The sequence below is a fragment of the Stenella coeruleoalba genome (assembly GCF_951394435.1).
Source record: "Stenella coeruleoalba genome assembly, chromosome: 11".
Taxonomy (NCBI): Eukaryota; Metazoa; Chordata; class Mammalia; order Artiodactyla; family Delphinidae; genus Stenella; species Stenella coeruleoalba.
In genome coordinates, this window is record NC_137157.1 from 17,124,155 (window position 1) to 17,141,660 (window position 17,506).

Consider the following 17,506-nt stretch of genomic DNA (forward strand, 5'->3'; position numbering starts at 1 on the left):
GTCTGGGATAGTATCTGTAATGAAGCACATTGACTTTTGTGTGTGTGTGTGTGTGTGTTACGTGGGGCTCTCACTGTTCTGGCCTCTCCCGTTGCGGAGCACAGGCTCCGGACGCGCAGGCTCAGCGGTCATGGCTCACGGGCCTAGCTACTCCGCGGCATGTGGGATCTTCCCGGACCGGGGCATGAACCCATGTCCCCTGCATCGGCAGACGGACTCTCAACCACTGCGCCACCAGGGAAGCCCCACATTGACTTTTTTGCAGCAAATTACAATATACTATAAGTAAAGACTGTAAGTGGCATTATCCGTGCAGGTCAAGTTTGAAGCCAAATGACTGCATTAACTTATAAGAAACCTACAAGGGCTATAAAGAACACTTCATTAGTTCAGTCCACGTCTTAAGACCAAATGAGTTTATGCCACTTACCAAGGACTGTAGAATTCTGGACCGTGTGAAAAAACATAGAATTGTCTAGTATATAGGAAAGCCTTTAAAACATTATTAAAGCTTTTACTTAAACAGTGCTTTGTGTCAGACACTGCAGTAAGCCTAATGCATATTGTCATCTACCTCAATCAGAATTGTGTGAGTTGGTGTTATTCCAGTTTTACAGATGAGGAGAATAAAAGGCAAATGGAAGTTAGTTACTTGCTAAAGGTCACGCAACTAACAAGGGGTGGGTGACCCTAGGTTTGACCTCAGATAGTCTAGGATCTGCTTTTGACCCCTGTGTTATACTAGATGTTAGCTCTTGGCATCTTTTGGAGGTGGGCATAAAAAATTGCAGGACATAAAAGCATTGTCAATATTGAAGTAGATCTTGCTCAGAATTACACCCCTTTTAACTATGAAACTTATGCTTGTTTGTTAATATCTGGCCTCATTTCATCAAGGAGTTGGAATGCCTTGTAAAAATATATGCAATCCCAATGATTCTAATGAATAATCAAGGGAGTTAGAGCAAAGGGAAAATGAGGAATACTTAGGTGTGAAATTATTTTCACTACTACCTATATAGCATGTAGTCTGAGTTCAGTGTATGTCAATAACTATTTTACCGTGTAGATCTTTGAGCCTTTTGTAATGCCCAAGTCATCTTGTATGATTGAAAAAAAGAGTGTTTATTATCCATATGTCTTCTATCCATACTAATACCTGTCACTGTTGAATTGCTTCGCAGGTTTATTTCAAAAACAAGCTGAAGGTGGCACTTATTGGTCAGAGCCTCTTTGGACAAGAAGTCTACAGCCACCTCTGCAAAGAGGGCCACCGAGTTGTGGGAGTGTTCACAGTTCCAGATAAGGATGGAAAAGCTGACCCACTGGGTGAGTGTATCTTGGAACACCTGGATCAAGGACTGCACTGGCCTCCACTCTGCCTGTTGAAAGCCTTCTTAGGCCAAGTCTATTTGTGTGGCAGATACAGACTCAGAAACTCTCCCTTCTCTGTGGGCCTCAAGACAAAGATGCCGGCCCCTATTTTACTAAGTTTCTCCACTTATCTCCATGGTAATCACCAGGTCCCTCAGAGGAATTTCCAAGCATGTGTTTTTCCTGAATTACACTTGTGACTTTCCAAAGGTGCTATGGGACATCTAGAGTAATGTCTGTTGCAGAGATGCCGATGGGAATGCAGGGAAGGCCACACCCAACAATAGCAATTGATGTGGGGTCATAAAGAATACATTTATCTCAGAACAAATTATAGCTATGACTGCTTGGTTATTAAGGTAGGTAAAGAAAATAGCCATCCTCAGAGCAAACCTACAGCGTGATTCTGATTTGCATGCTATAGTTATGTTGAGAAAGAGTGCAAGAAACAGTCTACAGGTAGGGAATAAGAACTAGCGTCTAGAAATCGTGACTTATAACTTGAATCTTTATAAATCACTGGTATGATACAGTACATTGGTTGGAAAACAATATCTGTGATAACCCTAAAATTTTACTTTTCTTTCTTGGAGGAATCAGCTCTGGGGTTTATTCTAGTTCTTGTTACTGGGGTAGTTGGATGAAGGCAGTCAAAAGGTACAAACTTCCCATTATAAGATAAATAAGGACTAGGGATGTAGTGCATAGCATGATAAATATAATTCACACCGCTGTACGTTACATGTGAAAGTTGTTAAGAAAGTAAATTCCTAGAGTTCTCAGCACAGGGAAAAATTTGTTTCTTTTCCTTTAGTTTTATATCTATCTGAGAGGATGGATGTTCACTAAACTTATTGTGATAATCATTTCATGATGTATGTAAGTCAAATCATTATGCTGTACACCTTAAACGTACACAGTGTTGTATATCAATTATATCTCAGTAAAACTGGAAGAAAAAAAAAGAGTCAATCTAAAACAGAGTTGGGCCAAGAGCACATATGCACATGGATTTAACCACTTGATGTAGAAATTATCCGTGTTTCAGAAAAAGATTATCTCAACCTGGGAAATTCTGAGGGAATCTGCCTCGTGAATTCATACCTGGCTCCAAGGGCAGAAGGGGACAGATTCCCGTCGCCGGGACTACCTGTCTCATCATTATCTATTCCCACCAGCTTTGTGTGTGGGATGTTTGGAAGGACTTACATTTGAGGTATCAGATTGGCTGTTGAATCAGGAGGACCTCAAATAATATTAGCTTAAATAAGAGAGAAGTCCCTTTCTCAAGTTTGGATTGACCATCACAGCTGTTGTGGCAGCCAGATGTTTATCACAATGAAGGCTCCTTGAGTTTGTTGTCTTGCCATTATTAACACTGGGCTTCCATCTCATGGTCCAAGGTAGTGGCTTCAGCCCCCACTATCAACTCTGCATTCCAGCAAGCAGAAAGGGCAAGATGGGAAGCAGAGGGCAAGCCTTTATTAAGGGCATAATCCAGAAGTTTTACATATTACTCCCACTTGTATCCTGTTGGCTAGAACTTAGTCATAGGCCTAATCTATTTGCAGAACAGGCTGAGAAATACAGATTTTATTTGGGGTGGCCATGTGTTCAGCTAAAGTAGAGGAATCCTTGGTAAAGGAGGAAAGGGGCAACTAAGAGTCTCTACCATGTACAGTGAACTTCAGAAGAGTTGCAAGCATATGACTCTTACACCTCCTTTCAAACTGTTTCCTGGGAAATGAACTTTTCCCTGGTGCCTGGTCCCAGCATATGGTTAACAGTGTATGTTCTAGAATCATGAAACTAGTTCTGACTCTGCCACTTGATAGCTGTGTGACCCTGGACAAGTCACTTAAACTCATTAAGCTTAGTTCAGTGATACCCATCTCACATGGATTAAATGAGATAATGTATGTAAACGGCTCAGCACGGCACCTGATTCATAAAAAGGATCAATAATGACAGCGGCGATTTTTGTTGTCAGTATAGTCAACTAGAGCAACAAAAAATAGTCCTGGGGCAGCCAAAAATCAATATGGGGGAGCAACACCTGAATGGCTCAAGCTTGTCTCAGTGGAGTGGATTTTTCAAATGAAGACTTCTAAGTCTCTTCCACCCCATTTTTCTTTCCCAGTCTAACCTTTCACAATTTTCTCCCAATTTCACCACTTTTTTTTTTTTTTTTTTGCGGTACACGGGCCTCTCACTGTTGTGGCCTCTCCCGTTGCGGAGCACAGGCTCCGGACGCGCAGGCTCAGCGGCCATGGCTCACGGGCCCAGCCGCTCCGCGGCATGTGGTATCTTCCCGGACCGGGGCACGATCCCGTGTCCCCTGCATCGGCAGGCGGACTCTCAACCACTGTGCCACCAGGGAAGCCCTCACCACATTTTCTTCACCACCATTTACCCATTTTCCTATCATCTGACATTTTGTTTTGTTCACAGGTTTTTGAACATTTTAGGAACATTTACATTTTGTAAACATTATTATACTGGTCTCTCAGATTCTCCCAATTGGATTGACTAAAGCATCACCTTGAAGGCCAGGGCCATTTTAGGACTTGTTAGGCTTTGGCCTTTAGGCTTCATGGAGGCATCATCCCCTGCAGAGTCTATGAATGTTGATGATTAGATGGGGAGAAAGGAAAGGAAGCCCGAACATGCAGGTACAATGCCTTAGTTAAGACTTCTGGATATTGCCGAAAAGGTAGTTTCTTTGTGTTATTGATGGAGAATAAATATATATATACTTAATATATGTAAGGTATATAGTTAATAAAAGTGCTATTTTATTATGGAAAAAATGGGCTTGTGCTGTCTGTACTTTGGAGGGCCATTCCATTTCACACAGAGGTAGGAAGGAGTCATTCCTTTCAGAAGGGACAACATTTCCTGAGCAAAGAGTCTGGGATCTGCTTCAGTACGGCAAACCCTTACGGGGAGCATGGATTCTCCACTCTTGGCCTCTCTCCTCCACTAACTTATTTTATGGGCGAATTTAGGAGAAGGAGCTAGACAGACGCAGCTCAACTCAGCTACTTTTGAAACCACACTTCTCCTCAGATGGGACTCAGACCCAGCCACACCTCGGACTAGGGCTTGAATCACAATCCCTGACCTAGGAGGGGACTTGAACCCACTGTCTTTTCTTTTCATTGAAACCGCTTACCTAGTGTCAGGACTTACTGAAGCTCAGGTTCTTTTGTCTCAGCACAGAAAGAGTTCAGGGTGAGGCAAAGTGGCAGGCAAAGACTGAGTTTATTAGCATAGGAGGCTTGAGGGGTACAAGCAGGCCGGCAAGGGAGTGCGGCCCCAAGAACAAAGAGGGCTACTTTTTTTTTTTTTTAATGTTTATTTATTTATTTGGCAGCACTGCTTGCGGCGCAGGGGATCTTTGTTGCTGAGTACGGGACCTTCGTTGCGGCATGCGGGATCTTTAGTCGTGGCATGCATGCAGGATCTAGTTCCCCTACCAGGGATCGAACCTGGGCCCCCTGCATTGGGAGCACGAGTCTTAACCACTGGACCACCAGGGAAGTCTCCAGAGGGCTACATTTTTATAGTCAAAGAAAAAATGGGAGGGAAGAAGACCACCTTCTTCCTCATTTTGTGTAGATGTCAAGGCTTACATCATTAGTTCCTCCTTTGACCCTACATGGTCTCACCGGGACTGTCATGGCGCTATTTAAATCATATGCATATTAGCAAAAGGGTGGTAACATATACTAAAATATGGTAATTTGTCTCAGGTTTGGGTATAATGTCCCCTTCCACCTAGTTTCTTTCCCCTTTCACCTGTTTACCTGTCTTGGCTACATGCAAGAATGCAGTTTTTCTCAGGGTCTGTTATCTTATAGACCTCTCAAGGCCGAATGCAGGCTTATATCTGTTTTTCTGTGGTATTGGCCTAAGTCAGTCTGTTTAGTTTCAAAATGTTCTGATTGTTGCTTAGTTGCCCGATGGTCTGGGCATTTTCTGGTTGGTGTCTCGCTTATGGTGATCTCCTGAAGTCTCTCTCTATCTATCTTCCCCTAGTGGGATTTCTAGCTGTGTAACTATCTTATTCTATCCCTATCACTTTCTCCATTTATCTTTTGGGATCTGCCTGTTTGGTGGGGAGAGTGTGTTCCAGTCTACAGTTTTCCCTGTGATAAAAGAGACTTCCCCCCCAGGAAACAGGTGTGGGAAGGGAATCAAGGTTTTCCATCTGTACCAGAGGCTACGTCTAATTGGGGTGGTGACGTTTTGGCACTTGACTCCAAATCTTAAGAAACAAACAAACAAATGTCCTTTAAATGGCTGTATCAGTAATAAAGGTACAATTTTTGATCTATAAAAGAAGCAGCTTCAGTTAAAATCTCAAAACGTTGTCTAGCCACAAACTTCTGAGTTGAATCATATTATGCCTTAACTATATAGATAAAAATCACATTAGAAAAATAGATGCATCTTGATAAAATTGTATCATGTCAAATCCTGGTCAGAATCTAAATTGTTCTTTACCATGTTTTATTTGTAAATGTTTCATGAAATTACAATGTGTGGATCCATAGTAATACAAAATTATGACTAAAACTTTTTTGATGAAAATAATCTTCTCTTTCATGCTCAGCTTTGGCTGCAGAGAAAAATGGGACCCCTGTGTTCAAGTTCCCTAGATGGAGAGTCAAGGGCAAGACCATAAAGGAGGTGGTGGAGGCCTACAGATCTGTGGGTGCTGAGCTAAACGTGCTTCCCTTCTGCACGCAGTTCATCCCCATGGATGTAATTGACAGCCCTAAGCACGGTTCCATCATTTATCACCCATCTATCCTTCCCAGACACAGAGGAGCCTCTGCTATCAACTGGTGAGATTTTTTTTAAATAACCAAGATGGGCCCATTCCCATTGCTTGTAATCTTTCTGTGTTTTACCTAGGTGATCAAGCAACTAGGCATGCTTGAACAATTGTGAGGTCCCGATTGGCTGCTACTGTTGCACAAACTCCCCTGAGATCTAGAGGTACTGCATAAGCCAGAACAGTGTTTCCCAAGAATAATCTATGGAGTATTGGCTCTATCAGATGTAACTAGGTATTGGGCAGGCAAAGGTCCTGTGGTTAGACAAGTTTGGTTTATGCTGGATTTCTTTATCTCAGGACTCAGAAATTTTAATATGTGCTTCAATGTGGGCATCATAATCTCCAAGAGGGAATCTGAGTATAAAGTGCTCCCACACTTATTTGGCCGTAGAACATCTTTTTGCATAGAATATCTCAAGTACATTTCAGGAAATATTGAATTACCTGAAATTATCTTTCTCATGGTGTGACTTCCCCCATTCTACTTTAAGCCTCTTGAGGGGAAATAGGACTCTGGTCTAACATTTTTACTGCCGTATGTCCCAGTATCAAGAATGCTGCCTGGTATACTGTAGGTGCCCAGGCCTATAGGTGTACTATACTGTGGGTCAAGGTGGGCCTTTCCCACCTTCTCTACCTTTTCTTCTTTACCTGCACATCTCCCAGCTGTCTCTTAGTGTCAAGTTATCACATAGGCAGAAAATCTATACTTAGTTTAAATGTGGTAAAAAAAAAAAGCATTTCATTGTATTTTAAGGCCAATTACATGAATTGATTTCTTTTTTGCTCTTGTAAATAGTACTATAGTGGATATCTTTGTACTTAAACATGTATTTTTTTCTCAGTTCACATTGCTTGCACAGGCAGAATCATTGGGTCAAAATACATGAATATTTTCAAGGCTCTTAGATAACACAATGCCAATTAATTCCTCAATATTTCTGAAAAGAGTGGTTGATTGACTGGTTGGTTGATTGATTTAGGTCTTGCTTGATTAGTAGCTCAGAGAGGTAAAAATGATTAGATGGAGAGCATGGCTGACCTACCAGTTCATACTCTGTCGATATTAGCGTGCTCTCTGATATTCTCTTATGTATGTATTTCCATATATCTGGCTTATTGTATGTATTATAAGGTCTGTAGGGCCAGCATTTCCTCTTAGGCTAAACTTACAGAATACAAAATACAAATAGTTGAATTAATCAACCATCTTTTACTACAATTTATAGCTAATCTAGAACTAATTCTAGCTCTAAGTGACGCTTGTACCTGAATTACACAACCTAAATTAATAATCAGTTCTCCTTTTCACATTGCACTGATGATCTTCTGTTTTATCTTCCATTATCTTATTCTGCCTAATACGGGGTCAGGTACGATGTAGGAACTGGACATGGGTGGGCAAAATTACTCGATGCTGCCGTAGAAAGCCGACACCTGGGAATCAGTGGGGGGTAGTACTGATGGTCTCTAATGGCTTTTTGAATAGACTATAAGTCATTAGTATGTGTTAACAAGAAAGACTACAGAGATGAGGTTGTATAAAGTAGCAGTACCATTAAGTTCTGCTTTTTTTGAGTGTTTACATCTCCCAGCTCTGCTGTAATTTTCACAATAGTTTCATTCACTGTCTATTTTCCATTGTAAACACCTTGTACTTTAATGTCACTAATTTATCACCTTATGATACAGTTAACCAACATTTTATGTTGAAACTCTTCTTTTCCCAGGACTCTAATCATGGGAGATAAGAAAGCTGGGTTTTCTGTTTTCTGGGCTGATGATGGTTTAGACACAGGACCAATCCTCCTCCAGAGGTCATGTGATGTCGAACCCAATGATACAGTGGATGCACTTTATAATCGATTTCTTTTTCCTGAAGGAATCAAGGCCATGGTCAGTATATTTATGCTATCAAGGAGAATTTAGTAACGCTTTAAAGTTTTTCTTTTATTGAGAATTTGCTCCTGTGAATTTGTACTAAAAATAAAAAGCCCCAAAATAAAATTAGATTTTATATTTGCCAGTAGGATGGTATTTTGAGGGTGGAAATCTGCACTTTAGAATTTCTTAGTCTATGAATCTGACTTGTTCTTCTGAGAACAGTGATCAAGTGGATAAAGTAGTAATCAAACTCCTTCATTCATTTTACCAAATATTTGAATCTCCAGCCGTGTTTATAATGACTAATTGTAAAGAAGCGGCAGAATCTTAAGAAATTTTGATATGTAATTTGGGCTTTCTTCAAAAACATTTAAAATCAGTCTATGTAAAAGGGTGAAATTTAACACTGCTTTATTTTTTCAGATATGCTCTGGATTAAAGGCTCAAAACATGTGCACCACAAAGAAAAAATACATTAACCTGTAAAAACATTGAAAGATAATTTCCATGTCATTTAATGTCTTCTATAGTTTGATATGGTAGAAGTACAACACAGAGATGGACAGTAAGATGATATAAAGAAGCAGCCACTGATTTAGGAGAGAGGAGAGCAGTGCTTTGTATCATTTAACGATTAAGAGAGTAGTTCTCGTTTTACCACTTATTTGCTGTATAATAGGCGGGTCACTTAGCCTCTTTAGCCTTGGTTTCCTCATCTATAAAATGTGGATAATACTGCCTGACTTACAGGGTTGTTGTGAAAATTAAATGACGTTTGTGTAAAGCATCTGGCACACACAGGTGCTCAAAATGATCATTATAATCAAAATAGTATTTTGTGTGTTCAGTAGCATTCGAGCAAGCCTGGATCCTGTACCTGGTGATATTATAATAGCCAGAAATAGGTGGAATGAATGAGCTGTAAACTTGGCCCTGTTCCCAGGTGGCTCCCACCACGTGCTCTTGTGGAGGTTGGAGTACTCAGCTGTGAGTACTTAGAGAGAAAACTGAGAACTTGAGCTCACATAGGTCTCCCAGTGAAGGAGAGAGGCTCTCAACTCAAGGTAAACATAAATATGGCATGGAAGGGGATGTAGGACACATCCCAAAGGCAATCAAACTCATGGACAGTTTTAATTGTTTTTTAATTCCAGGTGTCCTAAGCTAGAAAGCCAGTTGAATTCCTTAAATATGACTTTCTAGAATCATCACGATGAGCAGAAATAACCCACAATGACTTATTTTACAATTATATTCCTGAAATTTCCATTGAAACACCAAGGGGAGATTGAAATTTGCTTAAATAAAGGAGTCATTTTAAAAAGTACAGGATGGATATTGGCAGTAGATAGACCTGGATGCAGATCCTGCTTCTACCACCTACGAGCTATCTCTGTGATCTTGAGCTAGTTGCTTTTCCTCGAGCTAGTAGCTTGAGGCTTTTTGCAGGCCTCAGTTTCCTCCTCTGTAACACAGGACTAATAATACCCATGTTGTAGGACTGGTATGATGCTGCAAGGGATATTTTACATAAAGTAGCCACCACACTGCCTGGCATAATTATGGATCCAAAGAAATGGTAGTTATTTTTATCAAAGTCTGACTCTCTGGACAGATTTATATGTAGTAATTCTGTTCAACAGAAACTTCAGTTAAACAGGCCATGTCATTGTTGACCACTGGGCTCTAACACAGTTAATATTTTTGGCTTTAGGTGGAAGCTGTCCAGCTCATAGCCGATGGAAAAGCTGCTCGTATGCCCCAGTCAGAAGAAGCTGCAACATATGAAGGTATCCAGAAAAAGGAAAATGCTGAGGTATTTATATCAACTCAGTAACACATCTCAGAGTTTATTGTTGTCCACCTTTAAGCAGTTCTCAGTTTACCATTTCCTACCAAAAGGTAGATCTCCAAGGGAGGCTGCTACCCCATCCCTACTCATGCCCGCCACTGATGGAGAGAAATGTTTCTATTGCCTTTGAGACTTGCAGCATTAGAAGTTCAACCTGTGCTTTGTGCATTTCTAGATCTCTTGGGATCAGTCTGCTGAAGCTTTACATAACTGGATCCGAGGTCATGATAAAGTCCCTGGAGCTTGGACAGAGATAAATGGACAGGTATGTTCTAGAAACCTTTTTTTTTTTTTTGCATATAACCTTTGTAAGAGGTATTACACATAAGTCTAGTCTTCCTCTGGTTCTTCCTTTGGTTGTGAGGAGAGTCTGTGTTCTAGGTACACGTGACCAGCTAAAAGAGCTCTAGGTACACGTGACCACCTCCCTCTTTACTCCCCATGTATTGAGCATTTGGTGTGAAGCAGACACTAGGCACAGCCTCTGCTCTCAGGGAGACTGCAGTTATATGGAGAAGGCAGAGAAGTGAATAAACACGCACAATGAAGTAAGACAAATGATGTAACTGAGGCCCAGACTCAGGTGTCTTAGGAAAGGCTTTCTAGAAAAGCTGACTGTTTTGCTTGCACTTCGAGAAGAGGTCAACAGGTAGAGAATCAGTCAAAGAGCTAAAGACCCAGAGGTAGGAGAGCGTATTACCTGGACCGGGACTCACAGTAGAGTTCAGTGAAGCTGTAGCTCCAGGTGTGAGGATCAGGTGTAAGAGGCATGGGGAGGGATGCAGCAGGGGCGGGGGACGGAGGCGGGAAAGGCCTTCTAATCCCTGTGGGATCTCCACTCGACTCAGCTTCTCAGGTTTTACCTCTTGTAGGAAGTCTCCTGACCTCACACGCCCAGCCTGGCGGGATTGGGCATCCCTTCTCTCTGTTCCCGTAACGCCCTGCCTAGCTCTGACACAGCATATTATATACTATAAGCATCTCTTTATGTATCTATCCCTCTTAACCCCGTAGACTGTGAACCCCTCAGGGGCAAGAGCATCATGTTATTGTCTTGATACTCTCAGCACTTACACAGGGTTCTTAGTGCATATTAGGTGTCAGTAAAAATATGTGGGATCAACGAAGGACCAAGGGAAGAGGTTTAGTGCAATGCTTAAAGGGTGGGATTGGAGGGCATTATGGTAAGTGAAATAAGTCAGGCAGAGAAAGACAAATACTGTATGATATCACTTATATATGGAATCTAAAAAGTACAACAAACTAGTGAATGTAATATAAAAGAAGCAGACTCACAGATACAGAGAACAAACTAGTGGTTACCAGTGGGGAGAGGGAAAGGGCTGGGGGGCAAGATAGGAGTAGGGGATTAAGAGGTACAAACTATTATTTATAAATTAAGCTACAAGGATATATTGTACAACGCAGGGAAAATAGCCAATATTTTATAAGTATAAATGGAGTATAACCTTTAAAAATTGTGAGTCACTATATTGTACACCTGTAACTTTATATTATACATCAACTATACTTCAATAAAAAAATAAAGAATGCTACCATGGACATCCTTGCACATGTACCCTTGATCACATGGTTAGTACTGGGTGTATATCTTAGACTAGAGTGACATCATTATAGCATATGAACATATTTTACCACAACTGATAATACCCAGTTTTTCAAAGCAGATATACTCACACAAAAAAGTGTGGGATCTGAAGCCAGAATGTTTCCATTAAAATTCTGGCTTTGCAACTATTTGCCGTGTAACCTTTGGCAGGTTATTTAACCATTGGGTGCAGGTTATTTAACCAATGGGTGCCTTGGTTTCTTCATTGTAGAATGAGACTAATAATAGTGCCTCCTTTATAGGTTTGGGTTTGTTGTGAAGATGAAATGAGTTAATACACGTTAATTCATCGAAGTATTTAGTCCCTGGCACAGAATGAGTATTCAATAACTATTAAATATTATAGTGCTCAATAAATGATAGCTAATGGCCATAGAATTATAATAATAATTATAACCACAAATCAATTAGTATCCAGTTCTCTTAGTTACAGTCTGGATCCAGTCCTGTTTCCATAAACCGACACACAAAACACCTGTACCTCCCATCGTACATCCCACTGCAATATAATAGTTTGTTTACTACTCTGCATCTGCCCTCCCTGATACCCCACCAACACCTCCACTTCCCCCACAAACCCTACCTTCAGGCTGCAAAGTCTGTGAGAGCTTTTATCTCATTCACCTTTGTGTCAATGTGCATAAATGGTAAATGTATACTCGTGTCACCTGGATGTGCGGCATTTTTTAAAACTCTTCAGTCACACATTCACAGACTGTCTCTTGCTTTGTGTCATTTCCATAGATGCTTGATATCATTGGGGGTGGGGGGGTCCCAAATTTTGTCATAGATGAGAATTGCAACTTCAGCTTTTTTGCCAGGACTGCTGCTCGCATCCACCCTTATAACCAGCCTCCACTTCCCCCTTTCACAACCTGGGTTTGATCTCTTTATTAGGTGGTCACTTTCTACGGCTCATCATTACTGAATAGCTCCATCCCTCCTGGAGAACCACTGGAAATTAAAGGTGCCAGGAAGCCCGGTCTTGTTACCAAAAGCGGCCTTGTTCTTTTTGGTAACGATGGAAAAGCAGTGAGTGTTCAACATGGTTACCTCTAAAATAACTTTTTTGGTTTCCTTTGATAAACCCAAGCTATTGAGGGACTAGCTTTCACAGGGTAGTCTGGCTTTGCAGTGGGATGTAGGAGCTCAAGGTGTCTGTGCTCCATTTCTCTCTGGGGATGAGCTGGCTCTAGGTACCTTGATGAGAAGAAGGCTTCTCAGGACGGGCCCCGAGGACCCGCACAGCCTGGTTTGTGATACAGTAGAAAGATCTTGGAGTTTATTCAGGAAACAGGTCGTGAATCCCTGCTCTGCCACTTACTGGTCTTGGGCAGGATGCCTCTCCCCTCAGAGGCTCAGTTTCCGCATCTGTAAAACAGAGAGTGATCTTGTCTGTCTGCCTTCCCACTGGCAGAGTCTGGGAGGATCAGATGGTGTGGCCCTCTTCAGAGGCTCCCCCCTCTGCCTCACCAGGCAGGCGCCCACCCACTCTGCCTGTGCTTGGGAGCGTGGACTCTGGGCCTCTCTGGGCTCTTGGGCAGCTGCCCAGTAAAGAAAGCAAGGGGGCATTTGCAGCTCACAGACACTTTCTGATGGCTTACAGGATAGATCAGTTACTAAGATTGTAGGCTGCAGAGTCCATCTAGTCCTGGACTGTAACCCCAGTTCTGTTACTTGCTGTGTGGCACTGGGCAAAGTACTTAATTTCATTGAGCCTCCATTTCCTCATCAGTAAAATGGGGATAATAAGGACACCTGCCTCCATCAGGATTTATGGGATTGAATAAGATACTTCAGCATATACGTACTTAGCACAGTGCATGCTGCAGGGTAAGTGTTCCAAAGATGGCAGCAGTAGTGCTTGTACTAGTAGCAGTGGTGGTTACAGTGGACTTTAGACCCAATACCTATATCCGAATGTCAATTTTGGGAGGGCTTATCATCCATTTTGAGATATACCTACCCGTAGACGTAACTTCCTCCTTTCTGCTGCCATGGCTGAAATACCATTTCAGTCCTTTTACACATGACGGTGAGTGCTTTTAATCCTTTTTTTTTTTTTTTTCGGTACGCGGGCCTCTCACTGCTGTGGCTTCTCCCGTTGTGGAGCACAGGCTCTGGACGCCCAGGCTCAGCGGCCATGGCTCACGGGCCCAGCCGCTCCGCGGCACGTGGGATCTTCCCAGACCGGGGCATGAACCCGTGTCCCCTGCATCGGCAGGCGGACTCTCAACCACTGCGCCATCAGGGAAGCCCTAATCCATATTTTTATATTTGTCAAATAAGCTGCTTCTTATACCCATATAAGACTCCTCCCACCAGTCTCACTTTTGAATTGTCCTAATCCTCAATTCTTCTGCTTGTTTTGTTGTTATTTTATAGCTGATGGTGAGAAATCTGCAGTTTGAAGATGGAAAAATGATTCCTGCCTCTCAGTACTTTTCAGCGGGTGAGACATCAGTGGTGGAACTTACAGCCGAAGAGGTGAAGGTGGCGGAGACCATCAAGGTGAACACGGGAATTTCTTAATGTTACTCTTATCTTGGAAAACGAAACCATTTTTGTTCACTGGTACCATTAATCCTCAAAGTAGTTGGGATGGAACTTTTATTTCCTCTTTTTCGTATTAGCTGCAAAAGGAAATCAGTGCCAAAATTTATACGCACATTTATTTGTCACTCACATAAATAATCCAAGGCAGTTCGAGGTTGGCCTGGGGGTTAGGGGTGAAGCTGGAACATGAAGGTTAGGGGTGGAGTCAAGCAGGAACCCAGGCTGGGCTATCTTCAAGGTCCTGCTGGGGGTCATCTCCATCCCAGACAGCCAAGAAGAGCACAAGAACACAGAGCACTGTGTCAAGGAGGTTTTTCATGAGACAAGTCTGGGAGTACAGGTCACTTATATTCATATTCACCAGCTAGAAGCAGTCACACGGCCGCCTCTAACTTGAAGAGATGCTGAGAATTGTAATCAATCCAGGAAAAGAAGTAGGTTTGGTGAGAAGCTAACTAGTCTCTGCCACAGTGTTCTACATGGCAGCTCCCTCATAAAAGTTTCCCTTGTGCAGGTCATCTGGGCTGGAATTTTAAGCAATGTCCCTGTTATTGAAGATTCAACAGACTTCTTTAAATCTGGAGCAAGCTCAATGGATGTTGTCAGGTAAAACCACCACCTTACTGACTCATACCCCTCCACCAGGGATTTTGACTTTGACTTTGACTTTGAAAATCAAATCGAAATCCTTTGTACTGGTTATCACTCTATTGTACCCATCTACTGTATTTCTCTTTTCTTCATCTTTTTTGGTTTGTTTGTTTCCATGGTCAAATACATGTATTTGTTCCCTTCTCTTCATTGCTAACCAGGAGTTATTTTCATATTTACTCTACACCTAGAAAGCAACCCTTCTAATGATTTGTTTCATTTAAAAATCTGTCTTCATATTTCTTAGGTGATTCTCCTCCAGTTAAAATTGGGAAGTTCTGAGTGAGAGTGTTAAAAGGGATTTCTCTATATAGTCTCACCTAAAAGGATACCTTACACTGATTATGCTTACCCCTAATCATTTTCTCCTATCTCCCTAAGTTACCTGGTATGATATATCTAGAATGAGGATTGCCAGACTTCTTGCAAGAGTAAGGGTAATCACTCTACAGTCAGAATTTCTCTACAGAGGTTTCAAACAAGTAGAAAGGGCTAGAGGACTAGAAAGCCACCCTCTGTGGCATGATGAGCAGACCAGGATCCTAACAGTGGCGAGTCTTGCAGAGGTGCTTTTTCTTTGAGGGCCACACTATGGCCATTTACTAAATAAACAAGGTAAACTCCTCTTGACAATCCTTCATGTCGGCAAAGCAAGTGTTCTTGATGAACATTCTATTTATTTATTTATTCATGTATTTAACAAAATTTATTGAACATTTATGACATCAGGAACAGTTTTTTGCACTGGGGATACAGTCATGAACAAGACAAAGTCCCTTCATTCGTGGATCTTTTTTATTCCAATCATCAAAAACAATCCTCTCAAGAGCAAATATCATTACCAGAAGTTAAAAGTTTTGGTTCCTCAAGTTACAGATTTCTCAGCTATGGTTCATGAGTTCCCAGAACCTTCTCATTTGCTCAACTAAAGATTTCAACATTGTACTTTTAACACTAGTTTTTTGCTAACAAGATACTGCTGCAGGAGTTACCCATTTCCTGTTTGAGTGTCTGACTTACCATAATCATCTGATATTATTAGCTTGCACTACCAAGGCACCTCATCTCTCTTAGGGAATAAATGGCTGAGCAACCCCTGTGGTGAGCTTTCTAGTACACCTCTGTCTGGTATACCTGTGCTACTCAAGAAATGTCAAATTAGAGCTATGATTTGAAAAATTAACAGTGAAAAATCAAAGGGTTGAAAAGGACTTTACAAATTATATTAACCTTCCCGATGGTTCTATTTAGTACCTATCTTAGCCATGTAATACAAACAAATGTTTGTTTTATTGTTTCACAGGATCTAGAGAAAATATTCTACGGTATGACTTTGGTTTCTTATAATCGTCATAGTTCAGAAAATTTCCTTATTTCTTATTCCTTGAGTATTTTGAAAGGAAAGAAACTGATTTTATGTGCCCTTTATCATCTTGCTTGCAAGTAATTAAAATGTCTTTGCCTTGATTTCTTGTATTTCTAGTCATGTATAAAAAAAATTGCTGGGACTTCCCTGGCAGTCCAGTGGTTAAGACTCCGCACTTCCAATGCAGGGGTTGCAGATTCGATCCCTGGTCGGGGAACTAAGATCCCACGTGCCATGCGATACAGCCAAAAATAAATAAAATTTTTAAAACATAAATAAAAAGTTTAATAATTGCCACTGTCCTTCAAGACCGCTTTAAAATTTTTTTTCTCCCAATCTTATCAATTTCTCTGATTATTATCATAGAAGATCTCATGGGATATAAATAGGCATGTGACATACGTCCTACTTCAAAGCACGTTAAATGTAATCACAGTCCCTCTAAACTCTTTTTTTTTTTTTTAACATCTTTATTGGGGTATAATTGCTTTACAATGGTCCTCTAAACTCTTTTAAAAATGTAAGTAACATGAGCTGGTTCTTCCTTTCAGGCTGGTTGAAGAGATAAGACAGAAATGTGGAGGACTTCAGTTACAGAATGAGGATGTTTATATGGCCACCAAGTTTGAAGACTTCATCCAAAAAGTCGTGAGGAAACTGAGAGGAGAAGATCAAGAAGTGGAGCTAGTGGTGGATTATGTAAGCCTTTCCATGGTGTTGAAAACCTAAATCATTAAGACCTTCGTACTATAAAAGAATGCTGTACCTTTCATCCATTTGTTTTTACATTTACAACCTTTTTAAAATGACAGTTTTATTGAGATTATAATTCAGATACCATACATTTCACCCTTTTAAAATGTATAATTCGGGCTTCACTGGTGGCACAGTGGTTGAGTGTCCGCCTGCCAATGCAGGGGACGCGGGTTCGTGCCCTGGTCCGGGAGGATCCCACGTGCCGCGGAGCGGCTGGGCCCGTGAGCCATGGCCGCTGAGCCTGAGCATCCAGAGCCTGTGCTCCGCAACGGGAGAGGCCACAACAGTGAGAGGCCCGCGTACCGCAAAAAAAATAAATAAATAAAATAAAATAAAATAAAATGTATAATTCATTGTTTTTTAGTATTTCACCGAGTTGTACAACCATCACCACTATCTGGTTATGGAACATTTTTATCACCTCCTAAAAAGAAACCCTGTATCCCTTGGCAGTCATTCTCTGCTCTCCTCTCTAATTTACTTTCAGTTTCTATGGATTTGCCTATTCTAGACATTTCATATAAATGGAATTAGGTAATAAGTGGCCTTTTGCAGCTGGCTTCTTTCACTTAGCATAATGTGTTCAAGGTT

The 17,506-nt window shown here is 41.3% G+C and overlaps 1 protein-coding gene across 2 annotated transcripts in view; it reads left to right on the forward strand.

Moving 5' to 3' along the window:
- ALDH1L2 (aldehyde dehydrogenase 1 family member L2) overlaps nt 1-17,506 on the forward strand; it is a 56,785-nt gene that overhangs the window by 8,021 nt on the left and 31,258 nt on the right. For both annotated transcript variants that reach the window (XM_079938424.1, XM_079938425.1), the window contains exons 2-10: nt 1,185-1,329; nt 5,993-6,227; nt 7,951-8,116; nt 9,819-9,920; nt 10,132-10,221; nt 12,484-12,618; nt 13,972-14,097; nt 14,657-14,748; nt 16,711-16,858. In XM_079938424.1, coding sequence (XP_079794550.1) covers nt 1,185-1,329; nt 5,993-6,227; nt 7,951-8,116; nt 9,819-9,920; nt 10,132-10,221; nt 12,484-12,618; nt 13,972-14,097; nt 14,657-14,748; nt 16,711-16,858 — 1,239 coding nt within the window. The remainder of the gene's footprint in view (nt 1-1,184; nt 1,330-5,992; nt 6,228-7,950; nt 8,117-9,818; nt 9,921-10,131; nt 10,222-12,483; nt 12,619-13,971; nt 14,098-14,656; nt 14,749-16,710; nt 16,859-17,506) is intronic.